General features: G+C 45.7%; 3 protein-coding genes across 3 annotated transcripts in view; 1 reads left to right on the top strand and 2 right to left on the bottom strand.

The window, feature by feature from the left end:
* Window positions 1-2779, bottom strand: part of wasf1 (WASP family member 1) — a 37403-nt gene extending 34624 nt beyond the window's left edge. The window contains 2 exon segments of the mRNA XM_047021239.1: window positions 2335-2445; window positions 2695-2779. The gene's annotated coding sequence lies outside the window, so the exon portion shown is untranslated.
* Window positions 2780-3350: 571 nt separating this feature from the next.
* On the top strand, window positions 3351-13917 carry cdc40 (cell division cycle 40 homolog (S. cerevisiae)). The gene is made up of 15 exons (XM_047021231.1): window positions 3351-3571; window positions 4076-4162; window positions 4331-4460; window positions 4606-4692; window positions 4786-4925; window positions 5140-5236; window positions 5369-5508; window positions 6387-6461; window positions 7171-7216; window positions 8507-8608; window positions 8927-9042; window positions 9556-9689; window positions 11918-11994; window positions 12864-13008; window positions 13310-13917. Exons 1-15 carry the CDS (start codon window positions 3389-3391, stop codon window positions 13485-13487), a joined length of 1737 nt encoding a protein of 578 aa, XP_046877187.1. The 5' UTR covers window positions 3351-3388; the 3' UTR covers window positions 13488-13917.
* mettl24 (methyltransferase like 24) lies at window positions 13611-24279 on the bottom strand (the record flags this gene model as incomplete). Its single annotated transcript, XM_047022149.1, has 3 exons — window positions 13611-15542; window positions 21177-21402; window positions 24131-24279. Coding segments are annotated over 3 exons (693 nt in total), but the record flags the coding sequence as incomplete, so codon positions are not given.
* Window positions 24280-24980: the final 701 nt, after the last annotated feature.

Here is a 24980-nt window from a genome sequence, read left to right as displayed (position 1 = left end):
AAGTGTTGGACTGGCATAGGATCAAAGGCAGCAACCAAAAAAAAGAAACAGGGTCCAAAAAGCGTCTGTGAGAGAGTGAGACGCCAAAGCTCTTTTTCTGTAAGCGCTCCTGAGCAGAGGGAAGAACTGAATAGTAGTGATGTGGACAATGTTCGTAAGCAAAAACAAGTCTTCCGAACAGCTCCAAACAAAACCACAGCAGCTTCTATTCAGAGAGTCCTACCTCCAACACCTTTAGGAAGATAGGTTACAGTAAGTCTAAACTAGGTATCCAGCATATGGACTACTGTATCATAAAATGTGTTCTGCATCCTACCTTTGCCCCCCCCCCCCCCCCCACCACCACCACCACCTCCTGGTTCGGGGTGATGCTTTCCAGTATGCTTGTTCCAGTTTGCAGCAAACGTGTGTTAAGTAGAGATAAGGAAACCCAGGCGATATGGAAAACCCACTCGTAGAAGAAGTGCACACTTCAAAGATAACAAGGGCAGTGGTTTGGGACCAGGCTGAGGAATGCTTGCTGGAGCCAGCTTGTCTCCATTGCTCTAGCAAGTTCTACATCTCCTCAGAGCTGGGAATAGGTGAACTGCTACTGTTTGTGTGTGTATGCTTGTGTGATTTATTTACATTTAGTCATATAGCAGATGCTCTTATCCAGCTCTTACATTTCCTTAAAATTATTGTGGGGGGATCCTAAGGGCATGTTTCGTGTGCATGGGTTTGTGAATTGTGGGCATATGAGTGTGTGTGTGTGTGTGTGTGTGTGAGAGAGAGAGATGTAGATGTGTGTGTTATGTGTGAAATGTGAGCATTTGAGTGTGATTGGACGCTACACTTTAGCTCTGGTATGGGGTCAGTCATGTGATGTTTTGAATGCCTATGCTGCAGAACGATAGTCAACAGCTGTGAGTTGCCATAGTCTATAGGGGGGCAGTCTGGGTTTAACATGGCTGCGTATGGGAACCACACATTACCTTCAAACACATACTCAGATAAAGCTGGCCTAGCTACCCCTTCTCCAGCCAGTTGATTCAATGTTCCTATGTCTTGTGTCTTGTCATAGTACAAATCTGATTTAATATGGGAGGAACTATGAAGATTAAAACATGATATTGCCATATCAACACAGATAAGCACTCTCACAATGTAATCTCCAAATCTGGACTATTAAAATAAGCATGATACTGATGCTAGAAGCGCAGTTTATCTACATCATCAACCCTTGACAGTGGGCCAGTTCACTGCACATTTTCCCTTCCAAGCTTTCCAAAAATACTGACTGCAGTGCAATGTGTCAGTCACTACCTGCGACGTGTTAAGGGTGTAGATACAAACTGTTGTTAAATTTCCGAAAGTCAGTAGGCTATGCTGGATGGGACTGTCAATTACATTAGGGAGTCGATGTTACTCGGATAGTGCAGTCTAATTTCCCATGTTGTGGTTCTGGACCTGGGAATGTGTAGGCTGCTATATGTAGCCTACCAACAATAAACTCTCAAGAAAGAATCGGGGTCGAATTTCACAGCAAACCATTTTTCCTGACTACAGGTTTCATATAGCCTACCATATCCCCACCCCCATGGTCGCTGACAATCGAACTTCAATCCAAACAAACTGAAGCGAAATCGAATTCGACCCTCACCCTTTTCCCTTGAGAAGTCGATACGTGTAAGCAGAAATACCGTCGCTACTCGAAGGTGACATCCTGTTAAAATAGTATTCCCATCTGTCACACAAGTATATCATTTTAACCCTAAACTATGTAGCGTGTATGGGTCTTTTTTTTGACCATTTTGAAGAATGTTGTTTAACTCTATTATTCATCTTGCACAGATGGTTAGTGCGGTGTGATCGTTGGCATAGTGCATCACTATCCAGTCGATTCTTAAAAACGAAAGCAAGATTGTGCAGATGTAAACCCCTCTCCCCCTTTTATCGTGGAATTGCAATGGGTCTTCCAACTGGCGGACATTGATAAAATAAATTGCACCTTTTTTTTTGCAACTCTCGAGGGTATGCGTGTTAGAAAATGACACTTGTCAACCCTTTCTAATTGATCGGTCACCGGGCAGTCACCTGTTAGTGATGAAAGCTAGAAGATGCACCATTGATATGAGTGGCACAGTTCGCGGACTGAGTGATGGCCAGTCAGGATTGTATTACCACATAAATCAATTGACAAACATGCTAGCTACCTGGTTTCGACTGTTGGAAACTCTGAGACAACCCCAAAACAAGTAGGATAAACTTGCAGTAGTAATTGTCGAAGCTAGAATTTCAATTTTCATTGATTAGATGTGTGAAGATTCTGAAAAGAGAACGTTTTAACGATACCTTAAATGTTTTTTCGATTCCTCCTATTTTCTTGCCATTTCTACTGCAGAACTGAGCACCAGCTGATTCAGTCAGTTCAGGTATCCATCCTCATTCCATACTGTAATTAGACTGGAGAAAATTAATCCCGTTAGAAAAGCAGGAATGAAGGATCAAGTCACAATTTTCTTCCAAAGGGATCCCGATAATACTATACGGGGAGTAAAATGGTCGATGCCAAGGTGACGACGGGCTCTACAAAAACATAATCTCAACAATTTGATCAGCATGAAAGAAAATTCTACTTATGCACAGTTTAGTTGATACGGACTCTCTTTTTTGCGGATGAAATTACCTATAGTACACCGTGATGGTACGTACCACTTTCTATTGTCGTACTATCCCACGCTGTGAATTCACTGGGAGCCACAAGGCGAACCCGGGCACAGTACCTGATTGGTCAGTTTCCCCCAAAGCCCTCCTTGGTCATACTGGCCATCCAATAGAGGGTAAGACGATGATATGCAATTTGATTGTACCAGCCTTCACTGTACTTGGCAAATTGATTATTATTTTGTGTAAGGGTGTAACTTTATGAACAAAAGCAGAATTTATCATTGTCAGCCAACAAAAATAACTGAGACACATTATGACACACTTTGTAGCCTACATGAATGCAAGTTCACAGATCGAAATTGACGTGATCAATTGATATGATCCTCTCATGGCAGTATTTTCTACATCTGAATGGAAGGTGATTCTGTTTTTTCTTTTGTTTCCTGTCACATAAAATTAAGGAACATATTTGACAAATGCCTTCCAGCGTTTTCCTCTGACCTCAGATCAGACCGCACACTTTAATCTCCCAAACCAGCAAATAATAACCTCATAAAACACAACCCGCAATACAATGATTTATTTTTAAAACAGAGAACCGTAAGAATCATGATATGTGATTTTACTGATTATTTAAAAGACTCCATATGTTACTTTGATTGCATGAATGAGTACGACTCCGTTTTCTCATCTAAAACGAACTGAACTTCGTTTCCGGTCAGTTTCAACAACATCCAACATGTCTGCCGCCGTAGGATCCCTCGTTTCGTACAGGAGCGATTCAGATTCGGAAAATGATTCAGAATCTAATGCTAGTCCCCAACATGTTGATCCTGACGCTGTGGCACATCTTCTGCCGTTAAAATCAAACAAAACCATGTATTTGGCTGTCCTTAATGCTGCTCCAGAGGTTGCGGTGAAGGTAAGACTTGTGCGTTCGCACACATCATTTCGATGCTAGTTAGCTAACTACTACTAGTAGCGAGCTAATTTGTTAGCTAGCTACTGGATCATGCATGCTTCAAGGAAACTGTCTCGCTGCGAATACCCCCTCCCTCTGCATGTCTTAGTTTTTTGTGTAGCATCTGTATTAAAATGTATTAATTTCAATATCACGTTAGTGCTACGTAACTGGAAATGATAGCCAACGTTAGTCTAGTAGTTGGTTAACGTTCTGATGTGCTACTGCTAGTAGCTACCTAGCTAAAAAGCTAACTGGCCAGTTTTAGGTTCAATAGTATCGTGCAGCTGAGACGGCGGGAAAAGCAAAACATGTGTTATAATGTCCCATTAATCAACACTACAAAGTTTAACGTTTAATTGGTAAGGCAACTTGCGTTTGAAAAAGTTTCGTATATAATTCGTTAGTGACAACAAAGTCAAGATAAGCTAGAGCTAACGGTGTCATTTTTTGTGTCCACAACAGGAGGCAGTTGAGACGGGTACACACCTCGACCCCTCCCTCAAAGAGGTCACTTACAACCCTACTTATGAAACCATGTTTGCACCAGAGGTAAGATTCCGTTCAATTCTTTCAAATGGGTTACCACTGAAGAATAGCATCACCCCTATGTGTTTCTTAAATAGAGCCGTATTTCATCAGCTGGAGATGTATTGTAATCTAATATGCTCTGATCAGATCTATCTTTCTCTCATTCCCCGCCCACTCCTCAACCACTAGTTTGGCCCATCCAACCCATATAGATCCCAGCAGATGTCCGCCCCAAGGAACATGCTTTCCGGCTACGCAGAACCTGCTCACGTCAACGACTTCATGTTCGAGCAGCAACGGAGGACGTTCTCCACCTTCGGTGAGTTCATGCTGCGTGACTTACAAACACATCTTTGCACTGACAGAGGTCAGGTCAATATACGTTTTAATGTAATGTTTAGGTTAAATGCCAATGTGTTTGTATATGTGTTAGAGCTCTTTACTAACAAAGTCTCTGCTTGCAGGCTATGCTCTGGATCCCTCAGTGGACACCAGTCAGGTTTCTTCCAACAGCTACATAGGGGCAGTGGATGAAGCAGAAAAGAAGAAAGGTGAGCGGGCTAATCCACGATCGGGAGGAACACTTTATCGGTGTAAATAAGAAAAGGCACAGAAAACAATATTTCATTGTGTTCTTCCTCTAGGTCTAACTGTTTTTGAGGTTGGGCCGAAGAAGCCTGACAAAAGGAAGAAGGTGAAAGGGGGGGAAGCTGAGGACATGGACAACTTCCTAGGGCCGTGGGCGAAGTATGCTGATGAGAAGGACGGAGCTAAACCCAGTGAGGTAAGTTCAGTCTGTAGGAAGCCTCGGTCTGCCTGTCACAGGTTTAACTCACTTAAAAATACTTTGATGCATAAAACAACAACAGAAAACATATTCAGTTAAAGTAATTAAATTACATTTTGAAGAGCCATTAGTGGGACCTGGTTTTCTATCGCACTGAGAAATGTTCTCTGATCTCTGGTGTTGTTTGTCTTGGCTTCTGGTTGGTTGACAGGAGGAGCAGAAGGAGCTGGATGAGATCACTGCCAAGCGCCAGAAAAAGGGGAGGAATGAGGACGAGGCTCCAGCGGAGGAGAAGACCGTTCTCCATGGTAACGCATGTCTCTCAGCTAATGAACAAGTCACATGATTGGATGAGTCAGCTTCCAATCCAACGATTCCTGCATTGAAGACATACACATATTTACAGGTTTGATTGACTCTGTTTGTATTTCCCTCCCCAGTCAAAGACATGTACGACTACCAGGGTAGGTCTTACCTTCACATCCCCCAAGATGTGGGCATCAACCTACGGACCACAGACATACCAGACAAATGTTACCTGCCCAAGAAACAGATCCATGTCTGGTCTGGGCATACCAAGGTGAGTCGTTTGGGTATATTTACGTTTGTTAATGAGTGCGAGAGAGGATGTAATTAGAGACACACAGGTTTTTCTGATGGCTTGTGGTAAAGACCTATCTGTTGGATTGCATTACATTACCACAAGTCTGGGATCCTTTAATCTGAGATCTTCTTCCATTCAACACCTGACCTTTATTCAGAACAGACTCATCACAGACAAGCCTATTCTGTTAGAGACGGAGAAGCAAGATGAGTTGAAAAGAAAGAGGCAGACATAATGATGGAGTAAGATTAGTGGGGATATTGAGAGATAAAGGTAGAGAGAGGAGGCGGCGAGAAAGATGGAGTTGAAGGTAGACAGGGAGATGAAGATAGAACAATATTATGCAGATGATCTTTAGTGGACTGTCTGCTTCCCCTCCCCCCTACAGGGAAGAGAATCATTCAGGGCTGAAATGAGCATGGCTTCCATCTACTCACCCAGGAACACTGCCCCATGGTTCTAATTGAAAACCTGTAGGCTGTAATACTAATGGATTCAGCAGACGTGCGGATTGGGGTGTGATGGAGGAGATGGATGGATAGCTTGATAGGGAAACTGTGTAGCTCTCTCAGAGAGATGGGCAGAGAGATGAAGGCAGAGGGTGATTTGAGGAATGGGTCTGAACAGAAAGTATGCATAATGAAGTGTGCAGTAAGACATGGGAGTGCAGCGTCTGCCTGGCTAGGACAACATTAGCATTCACAGAGTATTGCCTCCGAACTGGTCTTCAGTCGTTCTTGGGCACACATATTCACACATCCGCATTACACACTCCTGTTAAACAATGCTTTCAGTCTTTTACACACATTCAACTCTCTCCTCCACCCCTCCTCCTCTCTTTCTTCTCCTTGCAGGGTGTCAGTGCTATCCGTCTGTTTCCCATGTCTGGTCATCTGTTGCTGTCCTCCTCTATGGACTGTAAGATTAAGGTAAGGTTCCCTCCTCCACCTTGACCCCATGCTCTTCAGTCCTCCCTGTGATGCTCATTAAAATCCCAGTCTCTGCTTTTGTCCTCTTATCTCCTGTCCTGCCCTCTCCACTCCCCTCCACTCCTCTCGTTCCCCTGCCCCCAGCTTCTCATCCATCCCGTTGTTTTCAAATGAAAAGGATCCCTCATTTTAATGTGAAGGACAACCACCCCATGTGCGGTATTCCTGTCTCTCTCCATGGCTTGTGGAAGCCATGCTGTGGTTGTACTCATTAGACCCAGTTCTGCCTCAGGCTGTGTGTCATACCCAGACCCCTGCTGGCTGGGGCCGGGCAGGCATGAGGCTGGGATAAGCAAAGGGACAAGCTGGGCTGAGGCAGGCTCTAAGCCGGGACGAGGCCCCTGGTTTGAAATAAGACCCCCGTTTGTTTAGGCACAGACCTTCCCTGATCACCTGCATTATCCCACTTCAGTGTCCTTCCCTGGAGAGAGGGGAGGAGGGAGAGGAGAGAAAAGAGAGGCAAGACCTCTACGGGGGGTTTAATGAGTCTCCTCCTGGTTGCTGATGGTATCCCTAGACAGGTTAATAGCGTGTTCTGTGTCTGAGAGTGTCCTGTGGTCAGACAGGCTGATCGTGTGACCGTGTGACATGACCCGAGCACACAGAGTCCTTGGAACCCCTTTTAATCTGTCGATTCTTCTGTTTCCAGTTGTGGGAGGTGTACAACGAGAGGAGGTGCGTACGCACGTTCATTGGTAAGTAGAGCGCCTTAGGTCTCTTCCTCCTCGTCTCAGAATGGATTGTTCCTCGTGGATGACAGCACGGTCATGACATATCGTGCGGCGATGTCAGGAGAGAAACCAGACATGGCCAGGTTTCTGTGATCTTCATGCTGAGTGGATGCCGATACACTGTTATCTGAGTGCACACATAGGTTTGTGAGCTGCCCCTGCTCAGTCTTGGCCCTGGTCAGTCCTGTCCCTGCTCAGTCCTGGTCAGTCCTCCAGCAGAGGCCCTGAGCTGGGCCAGACTGTCAGAGCAGAGCTGTGGTTCTGCCTGTCAGACCTCTGAACACTGCATGTATAATTGAACAGCCCTGGGAGGACTGGAGAGATGGAGGGAGGAGATGGGAAGGACCGGTAGATAGACAGACCGAAGCCAAAGAGTTGAAGACAGGGAGAGATGGGAGAAAAGGCCCATTTGGATAGAATAGAGCGTATAGGTGTGTGCGTGTACATCTCCCTGTGCTCAACACAATCAGCAGTATTATCACCCTCTCTGTTTACTCCTTTAACTCCTCTCTCCTGGTCTCTCCTTCCTATTGATTGAAGAAAAGGGTCTGTTTTTTTTCCTTTAGTCTTTGATTGCAAATCGAAACTCTATTTTCTGTGTCCTTGTCTTGTCTGGCAGGGACCACTAGAATGCTTTATAATGAAGAACACAGCCTGAGATAATGAACATGTTCTAATGATGTGATACAGCCCTGAGATCATAAACCAATGCTCAGAGAGGTTCAGAGCCGGATGACCTGCTGGTTATACAGGGCGAAAATCAGTCTGAGTGCTTGAATGGTTTTGTCAAACTTTGTGTGTGTTTGTGTGTGAGAGAGAAAGTGTGGTGTTGTGTAACTGAGCTGTATTGGGCCAAGTGACCAGCGGGAGTTAATGAGCCTGTGACCAGCCTCTGTGGGCTATGTTGTCACCGCGGTAACGGTGTGGCCCTGATAAAAAGGCAGTTTGAACAGGGAAAGGTGTCTGATTGGACAAAGCCCAGTCGTGGCAGGTACCACTTAGACGGAGGAGAGGGCTGGAAGGAAAGAAAGATGAGATGAGGGGGAGTGGAGAGGAGAGGGATGGTGGAGCGAGAACACTCTACCTCTCCTCTTTTGGTGCTCCGTGTTTCTTTTGGATTTGAACCTGCTGTGAGGAGACACACATGAATTAAATATCAGAGGACATAAATACCAAATACCACTGGAGACTTGGTAACATGGCAAAGGAAATATTTTGATTTGTAAAGTGTGTGTGTGTGTTTTGTGTCTCCAGGCCACAGCAAAGCGGTACGAGATATCTGCTTCAATAACACGGGCACCCAGTTCATGAGCGCGGCCTACGATCGCTACCTCAAACTGTGGGACTCCGAGACAGGTCAGTTGACGAAGTGGGGGGGTGGGGGGGGACTTGTGTGGTTGTGTGTAAGGGTCTGCCTCTCCAGCAGAGGGCAGTATAGAGACTGATCCCAGTCCACTGTTGACTCAACATCTCCAAAGCCAACTCCTTCAGTAGGGAGTCTGAGGGCTGCTTTTTCTCTGTCTATCTAACATTCATGAAGGAAATGGGAAAACCATCATTATTGACCAACTCCTCGAGAGTCACTCTCATAAAGAATTCATAATGGAGTTAGACAATGGCATGTGTATGTAGTTTGGACTGGAGAAGTGAAGCTGAGGCTGTCCCCTCCCCCAGGCCAGTGCATCTCCAAGTTCACCAACAGGAAGGTGCCCTACTGTGTCAAGTTTAACCCAGACGAGGAGAAGCAGAACCTGTTTGTGGCTGGCATGTCAGATAAGAAGATCGTTCAGGTAATGGCCACTGCAGAGAGGGATCATCACGCTACACATACACATTCATCCAGCATGGGAGACCAGGGGCTGGTGGTTGATGGCAGAAACGTTCATACTCCACCCATATTCTACACATTCGTACACACACACACACATACTCACCTTCCAGATGATTCAGGAGAGTATTGTGTGTGTGTATGAGAGAGAGATAGAGAGAGATGAAAAAGGAGAAGTGTAAGGCACCAGGACTGGAGCCAGTCATTAATCATGTGCAGTGTGGCGAGGAAGGGGAGACGAGACAAGTGAAAGAGAGAGGGAGAAAAACCCCCTCTGTGAGAGACAGGAGATGGAGACAGTCTTCCTGCCTTGAAAAGCAATTAAAACCTGTACACCCACAGTAAATAATCACATCTAGATTACTATATCAGTCCACAGCTATTTACATATTTCTAATTAATCTGTATGAATTATTTGGTGAGTTTCTTATTTCTTTCTTTGTGTGTGTGTGTGTGTGTTTGTCTTCTCCCCCAGTGGGACGTCAGGACGGGTGATGTGGTCCAGGAGTACGACCGTCACTTGGGTGCGGTCAACACCATCACTTTCGTGGATGAGAACCGGCGCTTTGTCAGCACGTCTGACGACAAGTCCCTCCGCGTCTGGGAGTGGTGAGTGTCTGTCTGTACAAATCCTGTGAAAGACAAGTTGATCACAGGCTTAAAGACCTTGTCGTCGATAAGAACTGTTCAGCTGACCGTATCAGGGTCAAAGGTCACCCAGCTGTGCTACCAAACAGCTCTGTTTCACTGCATCACTCCATGTGATGCCTCATTTACATATTGTCCATTATCAGCGAAGTATGCCCTCTCTGAGCCTACAGCTGGTCTTGACAGGGATCCAGAGACCATTCTGTGAACTCGCCTTTTTGCCAGGAAGGTTCTGAATGAATAATACTGGTACTGCCATGGTCCACAAATGAGAACACGTTTAGTATAGCCCTGGAGTCAGCGTAGGAAACGATCAGACTCGCTATTGAAATAACCCGTCAATATCTTAGTTCATTTTCAATATAATTGTGTTCATTATCTTCGTTAAATATTTAACTCAAGCCACTTCCAGCTGGGATATTGTTTTGCTGAAGACCATTTTTCCGAGCCGTCAATCAACCCAGCTACGGTTTCCATGGCAACAGCAAATGCTGGTGTTTGTGCTGTTTTAGGTGTTAAATACTTTAAGGAAAATTATTGGGTGTTGGTTTCACAAACTGTCTCCTCTTCTTCTCTTTTTACCTCGAGTGGCTGACATCCTGGTAAAGATATACCCCCTCCTCCCTCCCCGTCTGTGTCTGTTTCTCGCTCTATATACTTCTCCTCTCACTCTCTGTCAACCCCCCACTCACTATCTCTCTTTGTCTCGCTCTGTACACCCCCCTCCCTCCCGCTCTCTATGCCACCTGGCTGGTACCCCCCCCCCTCCCCCCAGAGAGCTCAGATGGCAGGATTAGGGGGAGCTGAGCCACCCTGTTCAGCAGAATTAGGCTGAAATGCACATGGAGTCCCATATCGCTGGCACCATGATGAAGAGGAGGGCGGAGAGAGGGGGGGAGGAGATGGGGGATGATTGAAAGGTTAAGAAGGTGGGAAGAAGAGAATAGTGGGAAATGATGAGATGAGGAAGCCGATAGTCATAGTATTAAACGCATGCTGCCATCACGCCCAGTCTTCCAGGCTACACGCTGTAAGTAGCTGGGTTTCATCAGGTGTGTGTTGGGAGTGGCTCACGATCAATCTGAAGCATAATGAGCCAGGATGGCACAGGGCAGCAGGTCTCCATCATGAAGCCACCACTAAAGCAGACAGACAGATAGGAGCAGACAGGAAGGAGAGATCAGCACAGGTAGCAGAGAGATCAGCACAGAGATGCCAGGGGCATGCAGATGAGCTAAAGGTTGGAGGCGACAGAGGGTTGAAAGAAAGGGTGAGAAAAGAGAGTGGGGAGTATTTGAACTCTTTTTGAAGGATGGATGCTTGGGCCAGCCCTCCTGGTGAGCCACAGCCTTCTCACCCTGGATCAGAAAAGGTTGTAAATGAATAATTATATATATTTAATTCAGTTTAAGTCCGGTAAGACCTGAGACCCTTTTTTTCTGACAATGACGCGTTGTGCTGAATCAGGCCTGTCACAGACTGGGTTTGGCCCGGGTCAAACCCTGGGCAGACTACCACAGCATGAAGCCTTCCCTTCCTCCCTGAGATTCACTCTTTCTGTCCTTCTGTTTTCTACCCCCTCTCCCCTCTCTCCAGCTCTGTCTTTCCCAGCCTCCAGACCAGTTATTTGTGGAGCTGTGAACCACGGAGGCTCCATGTGTTTGTCTTGTGTTCAGGGAGCTTGGCTCGGCTCCCCCTGTGACTGTCTGCTGGGTCAGGGGGCCCGTTTGGGGGCTTCTTTCTCTCTTGATCTCTTGTCCTTTGAAGCCCATGTTTGGTTATGCTCAGGGATGGTGTTTACATAGGAGGCAGAGGAGGCTGGCCCCAGTCCAGTCTCAGGCCAGCCTGCGCCTCCTGCTGCGTCAGGGAGGAGGAGAGAGGGCACCAGCATATTCATGTGTCACACACTGCCACAGAGACGCAAACCAACTACACACACACACTCAAACACACAACACACACAGACGGTCTCTGTCATGCAGACTGGTGGTGAACGTCCCTTCTGTCCTCCTGTCTGCGTACACACACACACACACTCACAGAAGGGGTCGATTTGTTTGGGGGGGGTTAAAGCTGTTGTCAGTGTGTTAAGACAACATCCCCCCAGCTTTTATTAGAGTAGTAGGGTCAGAGGGGCTCATTGCTGCACACTAACCGTGTGTGTGTTTGTGTGTGTTTGTGGTTCACAGGGACATTCCTGTGGATTTCAAGTACATCGCCGAGCCCAGCATGCACTCCATGCCAGCCGTGACTCTGTCTCCTAATGGTGAGTGGTCAGCTGTGGTCAGACATGTACTAATGGACCTACATATCACATTAGCTTTTAAACTCTTCCTTTTCTCCTATCCAGCTCCCTCCCCCTTCCGCTATCCTTCCTCCTCCTCCACCCACTCTTGTTTCACTTTGACTGGTTGTGTTTAGGGACTGTTTGTCCTCAGAGAGAATATCTATCTTTTTTCCTTTTTTTTCCTCATTTCTTTCCTTTTCCTACTGCTTTACCAAAGACTTACCCACCCAGGCTGTCCTCTCTTTCTGTCGCTTTATTTTCTCTTTCTTTATGAACAAAGGAGAGAAGGTGTCAGCAGCCTGGGGGAGATTGGCCCTGCTGTCTTGATCCTGCTACACCTAGTGGGCTTGGTATTTAGGGATAATGGGGTCTTTTATGTGCTTTCACAAGGAGAGCGGTCACTGAAGGCCGTGGAAGGAGGGAGATAAACACACTCTTACACACCCCGGGAAACACACACACAACAGCAAGTTCCCTAATGTTTCCTAATAAAGTGCAGTGATGTGTGAAATACTGCAGACAGTTTGCTCTAGTCTAGAGAGACCAGAGGACTGTCTGTAGGACCAAGAGACCACGGTGGAGAGAGATCAAGTGAGCGTTCACTGATCAAACGTTCCTTCATGTTATCTAGCTCCTCCCTCCTCTCAGAATACTTCTTAGGTGGTCCACACACAAAGCCCACATAGAGTTGTAGTTTAAACTGAAATCCATTGCTTGTTTAAGACTTAAACAAACTAAGTTAGGAGTTCAAGTGGAAATCACAGAAAACTCATGGTAGTCCCCAGGTCGGAAGGCGTAACCATGTATGTAGTTCTGATTGATATATGAACTTTCCTTACCTCGCTCAGGTAAGTGGCTGGCCTGCCAGTCCATGGACAACCAGATCCTGATCTTTGGAGCCCAGAACCGCTTCCGTCTCAACAAGAAGAAGATCTTCAAGGGTCACATGGTGGCGGGCTATGCCTGTCAGGTGGACTTCTCTCCAGACATGAGGTGTGTGTCTGCATGCCCCTCTTCCTCACATTTGCACACACCCTTTGTGTTATTACTGAACCCTAGCTACAGGGGCCAAAACGTTCTCTTAGTAACCATGGCAACACCCCCTTTATCCTGTGAGGTGAGACTCAGGTGAAATGGAAAAGGAATGATTTTAGATCGAAGCCTAACCTCTAGATCTTCTCTTACACCCCTTCCCCCACACTCTCTCTCTCTATCTCTCTCTCTCTCTCTCTCTCTCTCTCTGTCTCTGTCTCTGTTTCTCTCTCTCTCTCTGTCTCTCTCTTCCCCTCTGTAGTTACGTGGTGTCTGGGGATGCTGATGGGAAGCTGAACATCTGGGATTGGAAGACCACTAAGCTGTACCACCGCATCAAGGCCCATGACAAGGTGTGCATCAGTGCACTGTGGCACCCCCACGAGACCTCCAAGGTCATCACCTGCGGCTGGGATGGCCAAATCAAACTCTGGGACTAGACCCTCGCGGCTCCTAACCTGGAGGGGGTTACACCCTACCTGTGGGCCTGGAGGGCAGAGGGATAGGGGCCCTACTTTGGGAAATTGAGAGAAAGAAAGTTTATTTTGTATTTTTTTGTGTGTGGGGAGGGGGGGGGGGGGGGTTCTGTCCTGTGTTTCTATAATTGCTGGCCGTGGGCTGGTATCCAGTCCTGTTGTAGTCATGTTTATCTTACCCTGTCTCAAGAGGAGGGGGAAGGGTGTATATGTACACTGAGACAGACACAGCAAAAGTATATTTGTAAGGATGTGATTTTATCTTGCTGTTTTGTTTTAATCAATGTCCCCTTCCTCACAGACATTTTTTATCCTGGATTAAATATTTCATTATTTCTTTATTTTTGAAAAAAAAAGTAAGTCCCTTTGTGAAAATTAAACATTTTGTACATTTTGCCTGTAAATTAATTTGTTAATCTTCTGTTGTCAAGCCATTGACAACAGAAGTTGCTTGTCATTGAAGAGCCGATTTACCAGCCAGTTTATTTGGATTTTTATAGTGCTAATTCTCTTCTTTTCAAAACTCTTAAACCCTTTCTGAAAGTAAGCTGACTTGAGTCATTTTAGCCCCAAGTCTTGCACAGCTTTCATAATTTCAAAAAAATAATTTGGGGGAAAAAGTAATTAAGAGTTATCACGTTTAATCTATTCTCAAAATAGAGACTTCATATCACATTTTGTAATAAATGTGGTGACAAAGCTGTTTGAAAGCTGCAGAGCACACATAGGAGAGTTAAATAAGGGGCTTGAGGAAAAAGGAAAGCAAGGAAGGGAGGGACTGAGGGAAGGGAATGACTCAGAAAGGACAGAGAACAACAGGAATCCTCATTACAGAACTAATGTGTTTGGCTGTGCTGACATTCTGTTACAATTAAAATATTTAGTATCAAGAATTCTTTTTGCCAAGATAGGTTTTTTATTATAATTGCTGTTCAGTCTACAAACATGCACAAACGGCACTATTAAGTAGAAAAGAGAATTGGTAATGTACTCTTTCCTGACATCTGTAACATTTAAATAAAATATCCTCCATATTTTAAACCTTTTTTCTGCAAAACACATTTTAATACAAAATAAACATGACATGTTCTTTGTTGGGACCATCCCAACAACTGGGACTGTCCTTGTCTCTGACCCTCCCACCCCTGGGTCATTCATCAGAGGTGATTGGCCAGCAACGTTGTCTCCCTGACCAATGCGGCTTTTGGCTTTGGCAATATGATCAACCTGCTGCATTTCCTTTGCGGTGGAGTCTCCCGTAGGAAGGCAGTGAAGGAGGAGGTGGTCAGGACTGTTGGGTTCCAGGCCAGCACAAGATAAGGACTTGATGACAGGGGGGACTCTGGCTCGACGCCCACACCCCACCCTCCCCTTACCCTGGCCAACATGCAACCGCTTTGATGCTCAGCCTCTCTGGTCCAATTACATCTTCCCCTCAACATGGTTGAGATCATTTCAGACACGTGGGAGGGGTCAACGAGGGGCGACTCATCAGTGTTTTCATATAGAGCTTGAAAGGAGTGTAGTGTTCACATGTGACTCAACTGTAGAAGCCCGAAACCTGAGACGTTGGTAAGCCATGTTCCACAAGGTAAGCCTTAGGAATGAACAATCTGTATCGTCCATCAAAACCCAAACTACATTTCCCAGCATGCGTCATTATTCAGCTTCTGCTTTGGCCCGAAGGCCTGTCTGTTCCAGTTAGTGCCTCCACTGTGTGTTCACCCAACCCAGCGTGTAGGCACTGCTAGCGTTCAGAACATTCTTGTGCAGGAAGAGAAGGGGTTTGGTTGGGTCTCTGTAGGAGCGGAAGAGGCGGAAGTGAGCGCGCTCCAGCTCCTTCAGCAGGCTGAACCAGTAACGGACCACTGAGGGGTCGTCTCCACCCACCTCAAACCCTGCCCAGTGGAGGTGGAGCTCCAGAAGGAGTTGGCCCACAGAGTCGAGGACCCCTTCCAGAATCAGATTCTCCAGAATCTTCCATTCAGCACTCTCCATGTCTGCTTTGAGAACATCAACCTAGAATAGAGGAAAAGAGTTATCTGGAATGACATGACCTGATTTGCCAGAATGTTCCGCTCTGTTGTTTCCGTGTCTGCATCATCACATTGTGCTTGAACAGAGGGATAGGGAAGAAGAAAGGAAGAAAAGGACAGGATGTTGAGAGGGGAGAGAGTCAATATTTATCAGCAATAAGAGATGCAGTAGACAGTGATAGAAGATGAGGAGTCAAGATGACGAGTCATGATGGAAGAGGAGGAGAGGAGAGGAGATGATAGAGGAGGAGAGGATGCAGAAGGGACTGAGCAGATGGAAATAACTTAGGCAGAGGCAAAAACATTGTTCTACACAGGGTTGGAGAAGAAAGAGCCGATGGAAGAAGTATAGAAAGGTCCTGGGGAGGAGGAGGAGGGGATTAATAAATGAGTTCAACATGAACGTTAACGATGCCCCAAAAGAAGGATCTTTTGAGTCATGATACACTGAACCTAAACTCCCCTCTGCACATCTGGAGCCTCAGGCCTGGAGCAACTACTTAAACTGGGTAGGAATGTTGACTGTTTGACCTTTAAGAGCGTTAAGAAACTCATTAGCAGTTTTGGTTCGCACATTATTTTCAGTCTGGCATTCCATAGGGCTGGATCATTTTCAAAAACCTATCCTTCAACCTCCATCTCAGCAGACTGCCAAGTCCTCCCACTGCTACTGGCGGATCCTGACGATTGGTGAAAGGGTAATCATCCAGCAGACCAATCAAAGCAAGATTCTTGCAGCATTAATTTAGCTAGAATTACTGCTATCTTCCCAATCCATAATACAGATCTCTAGCGGTACATTTAGCAAGTGATACAAATTCATACACCTCTACTAAACATCTTACCAAGCTTGAGACATTTGCTGGCTCTCAGTGGAACCCCCCCCCCCAACCCTTTCCCTTTATTCTGCTACCCAAAGGGCCTTAACATTTCGCAACGCTTTATATATTTTGTGCTCAGAAAATCCCTTTCCTCATTAGACTACTTCAACGATTGAGCTTTCATAAAAGCAGCTATTCCCTCAGCTGCAGTCTAGATGAAGTGCTCTGTATTCTCTGCACCCCTATGGGGATATTCCTCAGGGCAGAGATGTTTCTTAATTGGACTGACATGTCGTAGTGGATTTGTGTGCTGTCTGCCTGTGTACTTGTGTGTATCACTGTGTGTGAGTGAGTGAGTGTGTGTATGTTTGTGGGTACATAAGTGTGAGTGTGTTTTGTGCGTTCAGTTCTTTCCATGTGTATTTAAAGTTCTCAATACCACATAAACATGAACGGGCCAGAAGGTAATTCACAGGCAGAGTACTGATGTATGCACCCAGTGTCGTCAGGCTGTCAACCCATGTAAACCATGTAAACTCTCTGTCTCTCTGTCCTTAAACCTGTACCACCACTACCAGCTTGTCTACACTTCCTGGACAGGGCCGATGTGGACCTTGGCGATGTGCCAGTCTGCCTTTAGCTTCTCCATATGGTATTGTGGCTCCCCGGACATCCCAGAATGTACTGCAGCGTTAGTGTTCAATTCCCCCTAAATGACCAGCGCCTGGAGGAGGAAGGGGGATGGATATAGAGGAGCAGAGACCAGGCCAAGGCTGCTCGAGCAGGGATACATGGAAGTAGGTCAAGTGATGGATTTGTGTCGTGTGTGTGTGTGTTCGGTTGGCCTAAATGATGGTCCGCTGAGGTACATGATGGGGTAGAGAGAGATGCTATTTTGTGCCTAATTCGAAGCGGTGCCCTACTCTGCCTTCCTCCAAGGTCAAAATCAAAGTCAGAATAACTCTTGTGTTCCGCAAGAGAGGATAATTGCAATTCAGACACACCATATGTTCAAATGGATTTATTTAGATTTAAAAAAAGAATCCCTCACTCTCTCACTCTTCATAAAGATATTGTTGAACAATACCAAAATAGACATGTCTTTAGAATGTCTCATAAAATAGTACGTCCGATACAGCACACTGAAAATGATAGGATGATGTCCTACTTCCAGAAGCATTTGGGCAGTATGTGACATGTTGAAGTAGCAGTCCCCAAAGAGGTCGCATTTTTGGTACTCATTACCTTTTGGGAACTTAACACTGAACCCAGATCTGTTCAACTCTCTAAGGCATTGAAGTTATCTGGGAGAAAGCAACCAGTTCTACCTTTGAAATGAAGGGACAGAACAGACAAAGAACATGTTCAGAATCTTGTCAGAACAACCTCTGTAGGCCAGAACTCCAGCAGTTGTCTTAGAGAAATCTGATTTTGCACTTTATTCAGATACCATCTCCAAAATTCACGTCTCAGGAATGAAATACCTCAGAGTAACCAATGTTCTGTGATGTCCAAAGGAGGGATAACCTTGCAGAGAGAGCGACTATTTTTACTAAGCTGATGAATTCTCAGTAAGTTAGCCTGTGCCAATTACGCAATCCCTGCAACCATCCTACACAGCAGGGGCCTACACAGTAGTTAAAGGCCTTCTGTCTCCACTCCATGAGTCAAGTTTGATCAAAACTGCAAAGGTAATTATCTCCATTGAGCCATTTTTTTATAGAGGAGGTCCAAAACCATTTGGACTGCTGTTTTTTATGAATTAATTTGAAGATACTTTTGATGAGAGTTACACCACAAGTTAAATCACAAAAAAATGATTTTTTAATGTCTAAATCTTGAAGTTTGAACTTGAAATTTGTTACAACATATTGCAGAAGAACTTTGCTTGACATGGACTTGATGAGCTTAATATGTTCTCAGTAGACCAGCTGTTTTCAAGAGCAAAGGGTGTTAGGTTCCATACCTGCTCTCAAAACCACGCTCACAAACATAATTGAATTTGTTTACAGAGACTTTGACACAGCACTCACCCTCCCAGGACTAGAGAAATGTATTTTCTGGATGCGTGATTCCATCAAGCAGGTGATTAAGTCTTTAGTGTTTTTTAATTAGCAGAAACTCGAGAGACACGCTCTGTAATGGGAATAATTTAATTACACATCAGTGAGATCAGCAGAAAGAGAGGCTTAGCCTTCCCCAGGGAGAGGCTGGGCACAGACCCTCAAACAGCTGCCCTGGAGAGGGGAGCCACTGGGGTCAGGCCCTCAACCAGCCTGGGAAGGACTCTGGGACCAGGTTCATAATGTTGGAGATCAGAAGGGGAGGTTTTGACCAATTGACGTCATGCTGCTCTGTGTGTGTGTGTGTCTGGGGGGCGAAGGGCGGGGGGGAAGGGCAGGGGGGGTACGGCATGTGCTTGTGCGTCGGTGTGTTTGTAACTGTCATTTATTTCTGTTGCCGTGAAAAATCACTGTTAGCTTTTAAAAGACAGGCAGGTCTGGTAAAGTGCTGAGGTTCGGTCACCATGGAGACAAGCTTGGACTGTGACCTGTGAAGTGTGACTCATTCATAAACGGTATAATCACCCACGAGGAATACAAACACATGCATATTTCAACCTTTAGAAGCTTCTCATCTGATTTCACTGCTTCTCTTTTCACAAAAGCAGGAGAAAAGAGAGAATGAAAGCAGAATAAAAGAGAGAGTGAAAAGCGGACTGGTGTTCCCAATGTACACTGTGTACCCCCTTAACAGCTCATTTTGGGATATATGAGTTGGTCTGAATTTCAAGCAGGTACAAGGAAAGGACCTCTACTTACTGCTGCATGAATTCAGGTGCACGCAATTATATACATACAGACACACACATTTACACACAAACACACACACACATATACAGACACACACACACACAACCACATGCATACAGGTGCACAAGCATACATAAACACACCAGCACAGACACACACACACTCACACACACCTTTCCCTCAAACTCATTTGTAAAGAGTGGAAACTTTGTTCCTGGCTGCCGAGGAATTAGAGGCCAAATCTTCCAAGCATGGCCAGGCCAATGCTATAAACACCTATGTGAAGCTTGTGGCCTTTCTGCTCAAAATCCTTTATTAACATTGACCCTCATTTGCTGATGCAGAAAAGGAGAAGGATAGAAGTAATGAATTAGGCTGAGGTAACTGCTGCCGAAACAGGCCGTAAAAAAGCCAGGGGTGTAATAACTCAAGGAGCAGCTAAAATAAATGAAGTCAGATTAATACTCTGAAGGCAGATTGATATTCTGTATGGAGGCCATGATGAAAAATGTGAATTCATTTCAGCTAAAGGCTGTGTGGTAGCGCTTGTTCTCAGCTTGTCTTCTCTATCCCCTCTTAACCGTTCCCACTTCCCTCTCAGACGTCCCCTCTCCTGGCTCAGAGCTGGAAGCTCCTCTCTCTCTCTCTCTCTCTCTCTCTCTCTCTCTCTCTCTCTCTCTCTCTCTCTCTCTCTCTCTCTCTGTCTCTGTCTCTGTCTCTGTGTCTCTCTGTCTCTCTCTTCCTGGACCAGCTCCACCTCTGTGGGGAAGTAGCTAACATCCTGCTCCACACAAATCTGGTTTTGGGGCGTGTTCGTTTGTGTGCAAACACTCCTCGGCGTGTGTGCAGGTTTATACCTGAGTATGTATGTGTGTGTGCGTGTGTGAGTGTGTGTATGTGTGTGTGTACTGTATATCATTACAGTAATCTAAGCTGAACCATATGAGTTGGCCTGAGGGGCTTCAGTGAGCTCATATTCAGCATGATAATGTTTACAGGAGGAAGCCCACAGAAGTGAGTTCTCTGGCCTGAAGCAATAGAATTAGACGATAGAGGAATGACAGATCAGAAGACGAAGATGGAGGAGGAGGAAACCAAGTAGAAGGAGATAGAGGAGAAGAAGGGAATGACTGTCCAGTACTGCAGAGTAACTTGTGTAGTACTGCAGAGTAACTTGTGTAGTACTGCAGAGTAACTGTGTAGTACTGCAGAGTAACTTGTGTAGTACTGCAGAGTAACTGTGTAGTACTGCATTGTAACTTCCTAGAGTAACTGTGTAGTACTGCATGGTAACTTCCTAGTACTGCAGAGTAACTGTGTAGTGCTGCATGGTAACTTCCTAGTACTGCAGAGTAACTGTGTAGTACTGCATTGTAACTTCCTAGTACTGCAGAGTAACTGTGTAGTACTGCAGAGTAACTGTGTAGTACTGCATGGTAACTTCCCAGAGTAACTGTGTAGTTCTGCATGGTAACTTCCTAGTACTTCAGTGTAACTGTGTAGTACTGCATTGTAACTTCCTAGTACTGCAGAGTAACTGTGTAGTACTGCAGAGTAACTGTGGAGTACTGCATTGTAACTTCCTAGTACTGCAGAGTAACTGAGTTGGGCTGCAAAGTTACTCATCAGAATTCTGTGTATTGTCCTGCTGCTTGTTCCTTGGCTGTTTAGTTTTCATTAGTGTGTGTATGGATGGCTGGATGGCTGCATAGGTGTGGGGATTATGTGTTTACTTTTCATCCTCTGTTTATGAAGCTATTTAAGTGATTAAACTTATTGATTTGCTGCATTATACGTTTGGGCCCTCAAATTATGTATTTGTATTTTGAGCCACAATAGTTTTTCTCATCAGTGATAGCATTTGTTTTCATCCCTTTATAATTTGTATAAATACAAATTCAAATTATGAATCCTGTTTCTACTAAAATGGTGAACTACATTTCCCACAATCCCACAATGGCCCCACTTCCAATGCCCTCTGACCTGTCTGTGGCCAAAGTTGTTGAGGATGGTGGCTAACTTCTTGGTGTTGCCGTGGTGCCTCTGGGCGGAGATGGCTGGGTTTGGGTCACGCCAGTCCACAGACAGCTTGTGGAGCCACATGTTTCCCTGCTGGAGGTGGGGCTGTCTCAGGCTCGGGTCGAAACAGTGCACCTCACACCCTGCCCCCCCCAGGGAATGCTCCAGAATACGCTCCGCTACACCCAGTCTAGATGGAGAGAAGAAAGGAGGTTAGCTGGGTCGAGGAATGGATGGATGGATGAAACATACTAATGGACATGTTTTTCTCTGTCTTTCTCTCTCTCTTCATATCTAACCCTAACCCAAACACATTTATGTACGAATAGAATCAACCGCTTGCATGAATATGGTCTTGCCTTGTGCTATTGTGAAGGGACATTTATGAATATTTCAACCGATAAAAATTGGTCTTCAAAAAGATTTATCTCTCACTTAATTTATTTCTTTCCACTTTCTCTCTCCCCTTCTCTCCCCTTCTCTTTCTCAATTTTGTGTCTCTTTCTTTACACAGAGACACATCTGTCTTTTTTGGTCCCCTGGGTTAAGTTGTTATATAGCTGTGCGGTAATTGCAGAGTATGAACTCGCTCCAGTTTTACAGATGAGCTAGTCTAGGTTGAGCAGGAGATGAGGGAATGATTCTGGGAGATATGTGGGGAGATATCTCTGTCACCTTCCTAAGTGATCAACTTAACACAGGAGCTAATGGCATCACGGGAACACCTGGAGACTGCATGGTGGGCTTTGCAGCTTCAACACTACACAGCCTTAAGCTTTAGTGGGATTACATCACAGAGCTATGTATGTGTGTGTGTGTGTGTGTGCTTCAATGAGACAAAGGCAGGGTAGTTGCCATGTGGAGTTGCACTGGATTATGAGGCTAATAGAAGAGAGCTCTGTAGGTTTTATATAGTGTCTTTTAGGAAGACATGGATGAATGTCTGTGACTTTGTGTGTGTGTGTGTGTGTGTGTGAGGAAGAGAGCCCCCATCCTGGTACACATACTCTGGAAAGCCCTGTCCTCTTTCTGAACTGTTGTGTCAACAGTGCCCTGAGCCCACAAAGCTTCACACTTCCTGAGTGTGCAGGGAAGGTATCTGAAGAAAAGCCTACTTCCTGCTTCCTTCTCTATGTTTGGAACTTTACTGTTTGTCTCCCCCTGTTCTATCCTTCCTGTATCCACCACTCCTGGCTGAGGAAGATGGAACCCTTCCGTAGTGCTGCTCTGGGACGAGGAGTAGTGACTGATGCAACACCCTCCAACTCTCTGCTCTGCTCTTCTCCCTCTCTTGTCTATAGGGCCAGGGGAGAAAGAGGTAGAACAAAGGAGAAGCAGTGAGGTAGCGAGAGAGAGGTAAAGAATGGGAGAGTGGGCTGTCATGTGTGAGTCCAGGCTGCGGCCCCGTGCAGAGAGCCAATGAGACAACATCTGCTCTTCCTGCCTGGGCACGGGAGCTCACGGCTCGTTAAACACTGCGTTAATGAGACGTGACCAACACACACACGTACACACACACACACACACACACACACACACAAACACACTTACACACACATGGACACATATGCACACATACATACACACACACACGCAGACACAAATAGACGGTCACATTCAAACACAGGTGCCCAGTTTGCCATGCGTGCGCTCTGCAAACTGCGGCTTGGGGCAGAGATGTCATGGAAAGACGGAGGGGGTGCCGACCAAAGGATGAAATACCTGGAATACATGTCACAGATTAGAGAACATGACCATACACAAGCCAGAGTGTGTGTGTGTGTGCGTGTGTGTTTGTGTGCATGTGTGTGTGTGTATCTAGGCCAGGGCTGGGGGAGGAGGGAGGAGGATGTAACTCTAGGCTGTCTTTTATTTTTTTCGAATCCAGAACCTTTTCTGAAAAATAAAATGTTACAGTCCCAGATGATTTACTGATGTTTTTTTATGATTTGTTCCTAATTTATTTATGAATTGGTGCTTTTCATCTGGGTTATTTGTTATGGTATTACAGTAAGTAGGGGTGGAGCCTACTTCAACTCCTCAGTCCGCAGGATTTTATGATTCAATATAAAGTACAATATCACTGTATACCGTTCAGTATATCTAGCTGGTAAAAAAGTCTTCAGCCCCCATTGAGAGAAGCCAATTCTGCTGACTCATGTGTTTGGTTCGACTCTGACATTTCAGCTGTCGGCCACAGATAAGCACATTCTGAAGGTATCATCATTCACAAGGCCCCAGGCCTGTTCAGGGGCTAGGGTCCGGCTTTCTCTGTGTGTGTGTGTGTGTGTGTGTGTGTGTGTGTGTTGGGGAGTTAGCACCATTCATTCACCCAGAGGAAATCAGATCCCAACTCCAGACCACTTCATTTGAACTGTGACCCCACCATAAATAGACTGGCAGCTGAAGGAGGAGTAATCCCCAAACCACTCCTCTCCTTCTTTCCTTCTCAACTTTCTTACCCCCTCTCCTTTTCTACTTCCCTCTCCTCCCTACACCTCTCCTCTCCTGCCTCCCTGCTCCCCTATCCTTTTTTCCCTCCTCTCCACATTCATACCCCCCCTTTGTCCTCCCCCTTCCCTCCCCCCCTCTCCATCCACAGCCTCCCAGCGCCGTCTGACCTCATGCCAGTACACCTGTGCTGTCTCTCATCACTCAAATGAAAAGCTGCTCTCCTCCAGCTGAGCCTCTTTAGCCTCCACGTGTGCCCAGCCCAGCCAGGGTCAACAGACAGAGGAAGAGGGATTCAAAGGGTCAAATACCTTCGAACTGTATGTGGGTGCTCGTGTGTGTGTGTGTTTGTACTGGTACTGTATGTGTGTGTTCCTTTTCCATTTTGTGCTGTGGTGGAAATAATATTGATTCCGGAGTTGTCTTTCTGTCTGTGTGTTTGTGCTTGTGTGTGTGTCTTTTCTGACCCCAGAGAGTAGACCCTGCAGGGTTTGCTGTGTATCTTGTGAGCCAGGCTGTACTTGCTGTCCAGACACACAGCCCAGGGCCCCTCCTGGCTGGTCTCCAACACTGCGCCCCCAGAGGCAGGGGGAACACACGACACCTGCGGGGAGACATCAGGTCAGTGGCCTTCATCATCCCCACCATCATCATCTTCAACATCCACAAAAAGCCTCAATTGTTGAACAGGCTCATTACAAACGTAAAAAAAAAGTCACATGCAAACACACACAAACACACACATGTTGAAATCCAACCCAGTGATTTTATTCATATTTCAACATGTTTTTCCATCCTCCTCTTGTGTGCCTCTGGCTGTCCTCTCTCATGGGTGTCAGTGGAGGAGAATAGATTGGCTTAAACATGAACGAACGCCTTCTTCAGCCCTCACACCCTTAAAACGTCTCCTCTGACAAGGCTTCACCTTTCACCCACTGCAAAATTGCACCTTCATCTTTTCCATTCATTTGACATTCAAGGATTCAGTTTGACAAGGAAAGACTAGAGAGGTAAAGTGATTTATGATGTCATTTCCTGAATGACAGTGTGAGCTTGTGGTGTAATCCACACTCGGTAAACACCCCCATTCAATTTTCTACTTGTTCTACATCTTTTTTTTCTATTTTTTCCATCAATGTTAAATTAGACCCAGCAGAATAGACAAGAAGGAGATCATTTCATCCCTTTTAACAGCACTGCAGATTCCTCAGACTTAGCTGGGGGGCTTAGAGACAGTACAGCACATGTGTATATGTTTGATATCATGTGTGTGTGTGAATACTGAATGTGGTTGGTTATCTCGGGGTGTATGTGTGC

Source organism: Hypomesus transpacificus, chromosome 6 (genome assembly GCF_021917145.1).
Source record: "Hypomesus transpacificus isolate Combined female chromosome 6, fHypTra1, whole genome shotgun sequence".
NCBI lineage: Eukaryota > Metazoa > Chordata > Actinopteri > Osmeriformes > Osmeridae > Hypomesus > Hypomesus transpacificus.
The sequence above is the reverse complement of the archived record's forward strand: the minus strand, read 5'-3'. Positions and strand labels throughout refer to the sequence as shown.

Bases quoted from the DNA above. Each gene is read 5' to 3' on its own strand.
- cdc40 (XM_047021231.1), top strand. From the start codon at position 3,389: ATGTCTGCCGCCGTAGGATCCCTCGTTTCGTACAGGAGCGATTCAGAT. The intron at 4,693-4,785 runs GTGAGCGGGCTA...TTCTTCCTCTAG, and splicing joins TGAAGCAGAAAAGAAGAAAG to GTCTAACTGTTTTTGAGGTT. The intron at 9,690-11,917 runs GTGAGTGTCTGT...TGTGGTTCACAG, and splicing joins TCCCTCCGCGTCTGGGAGTG to GGACATTCCTGTGGATTTCA.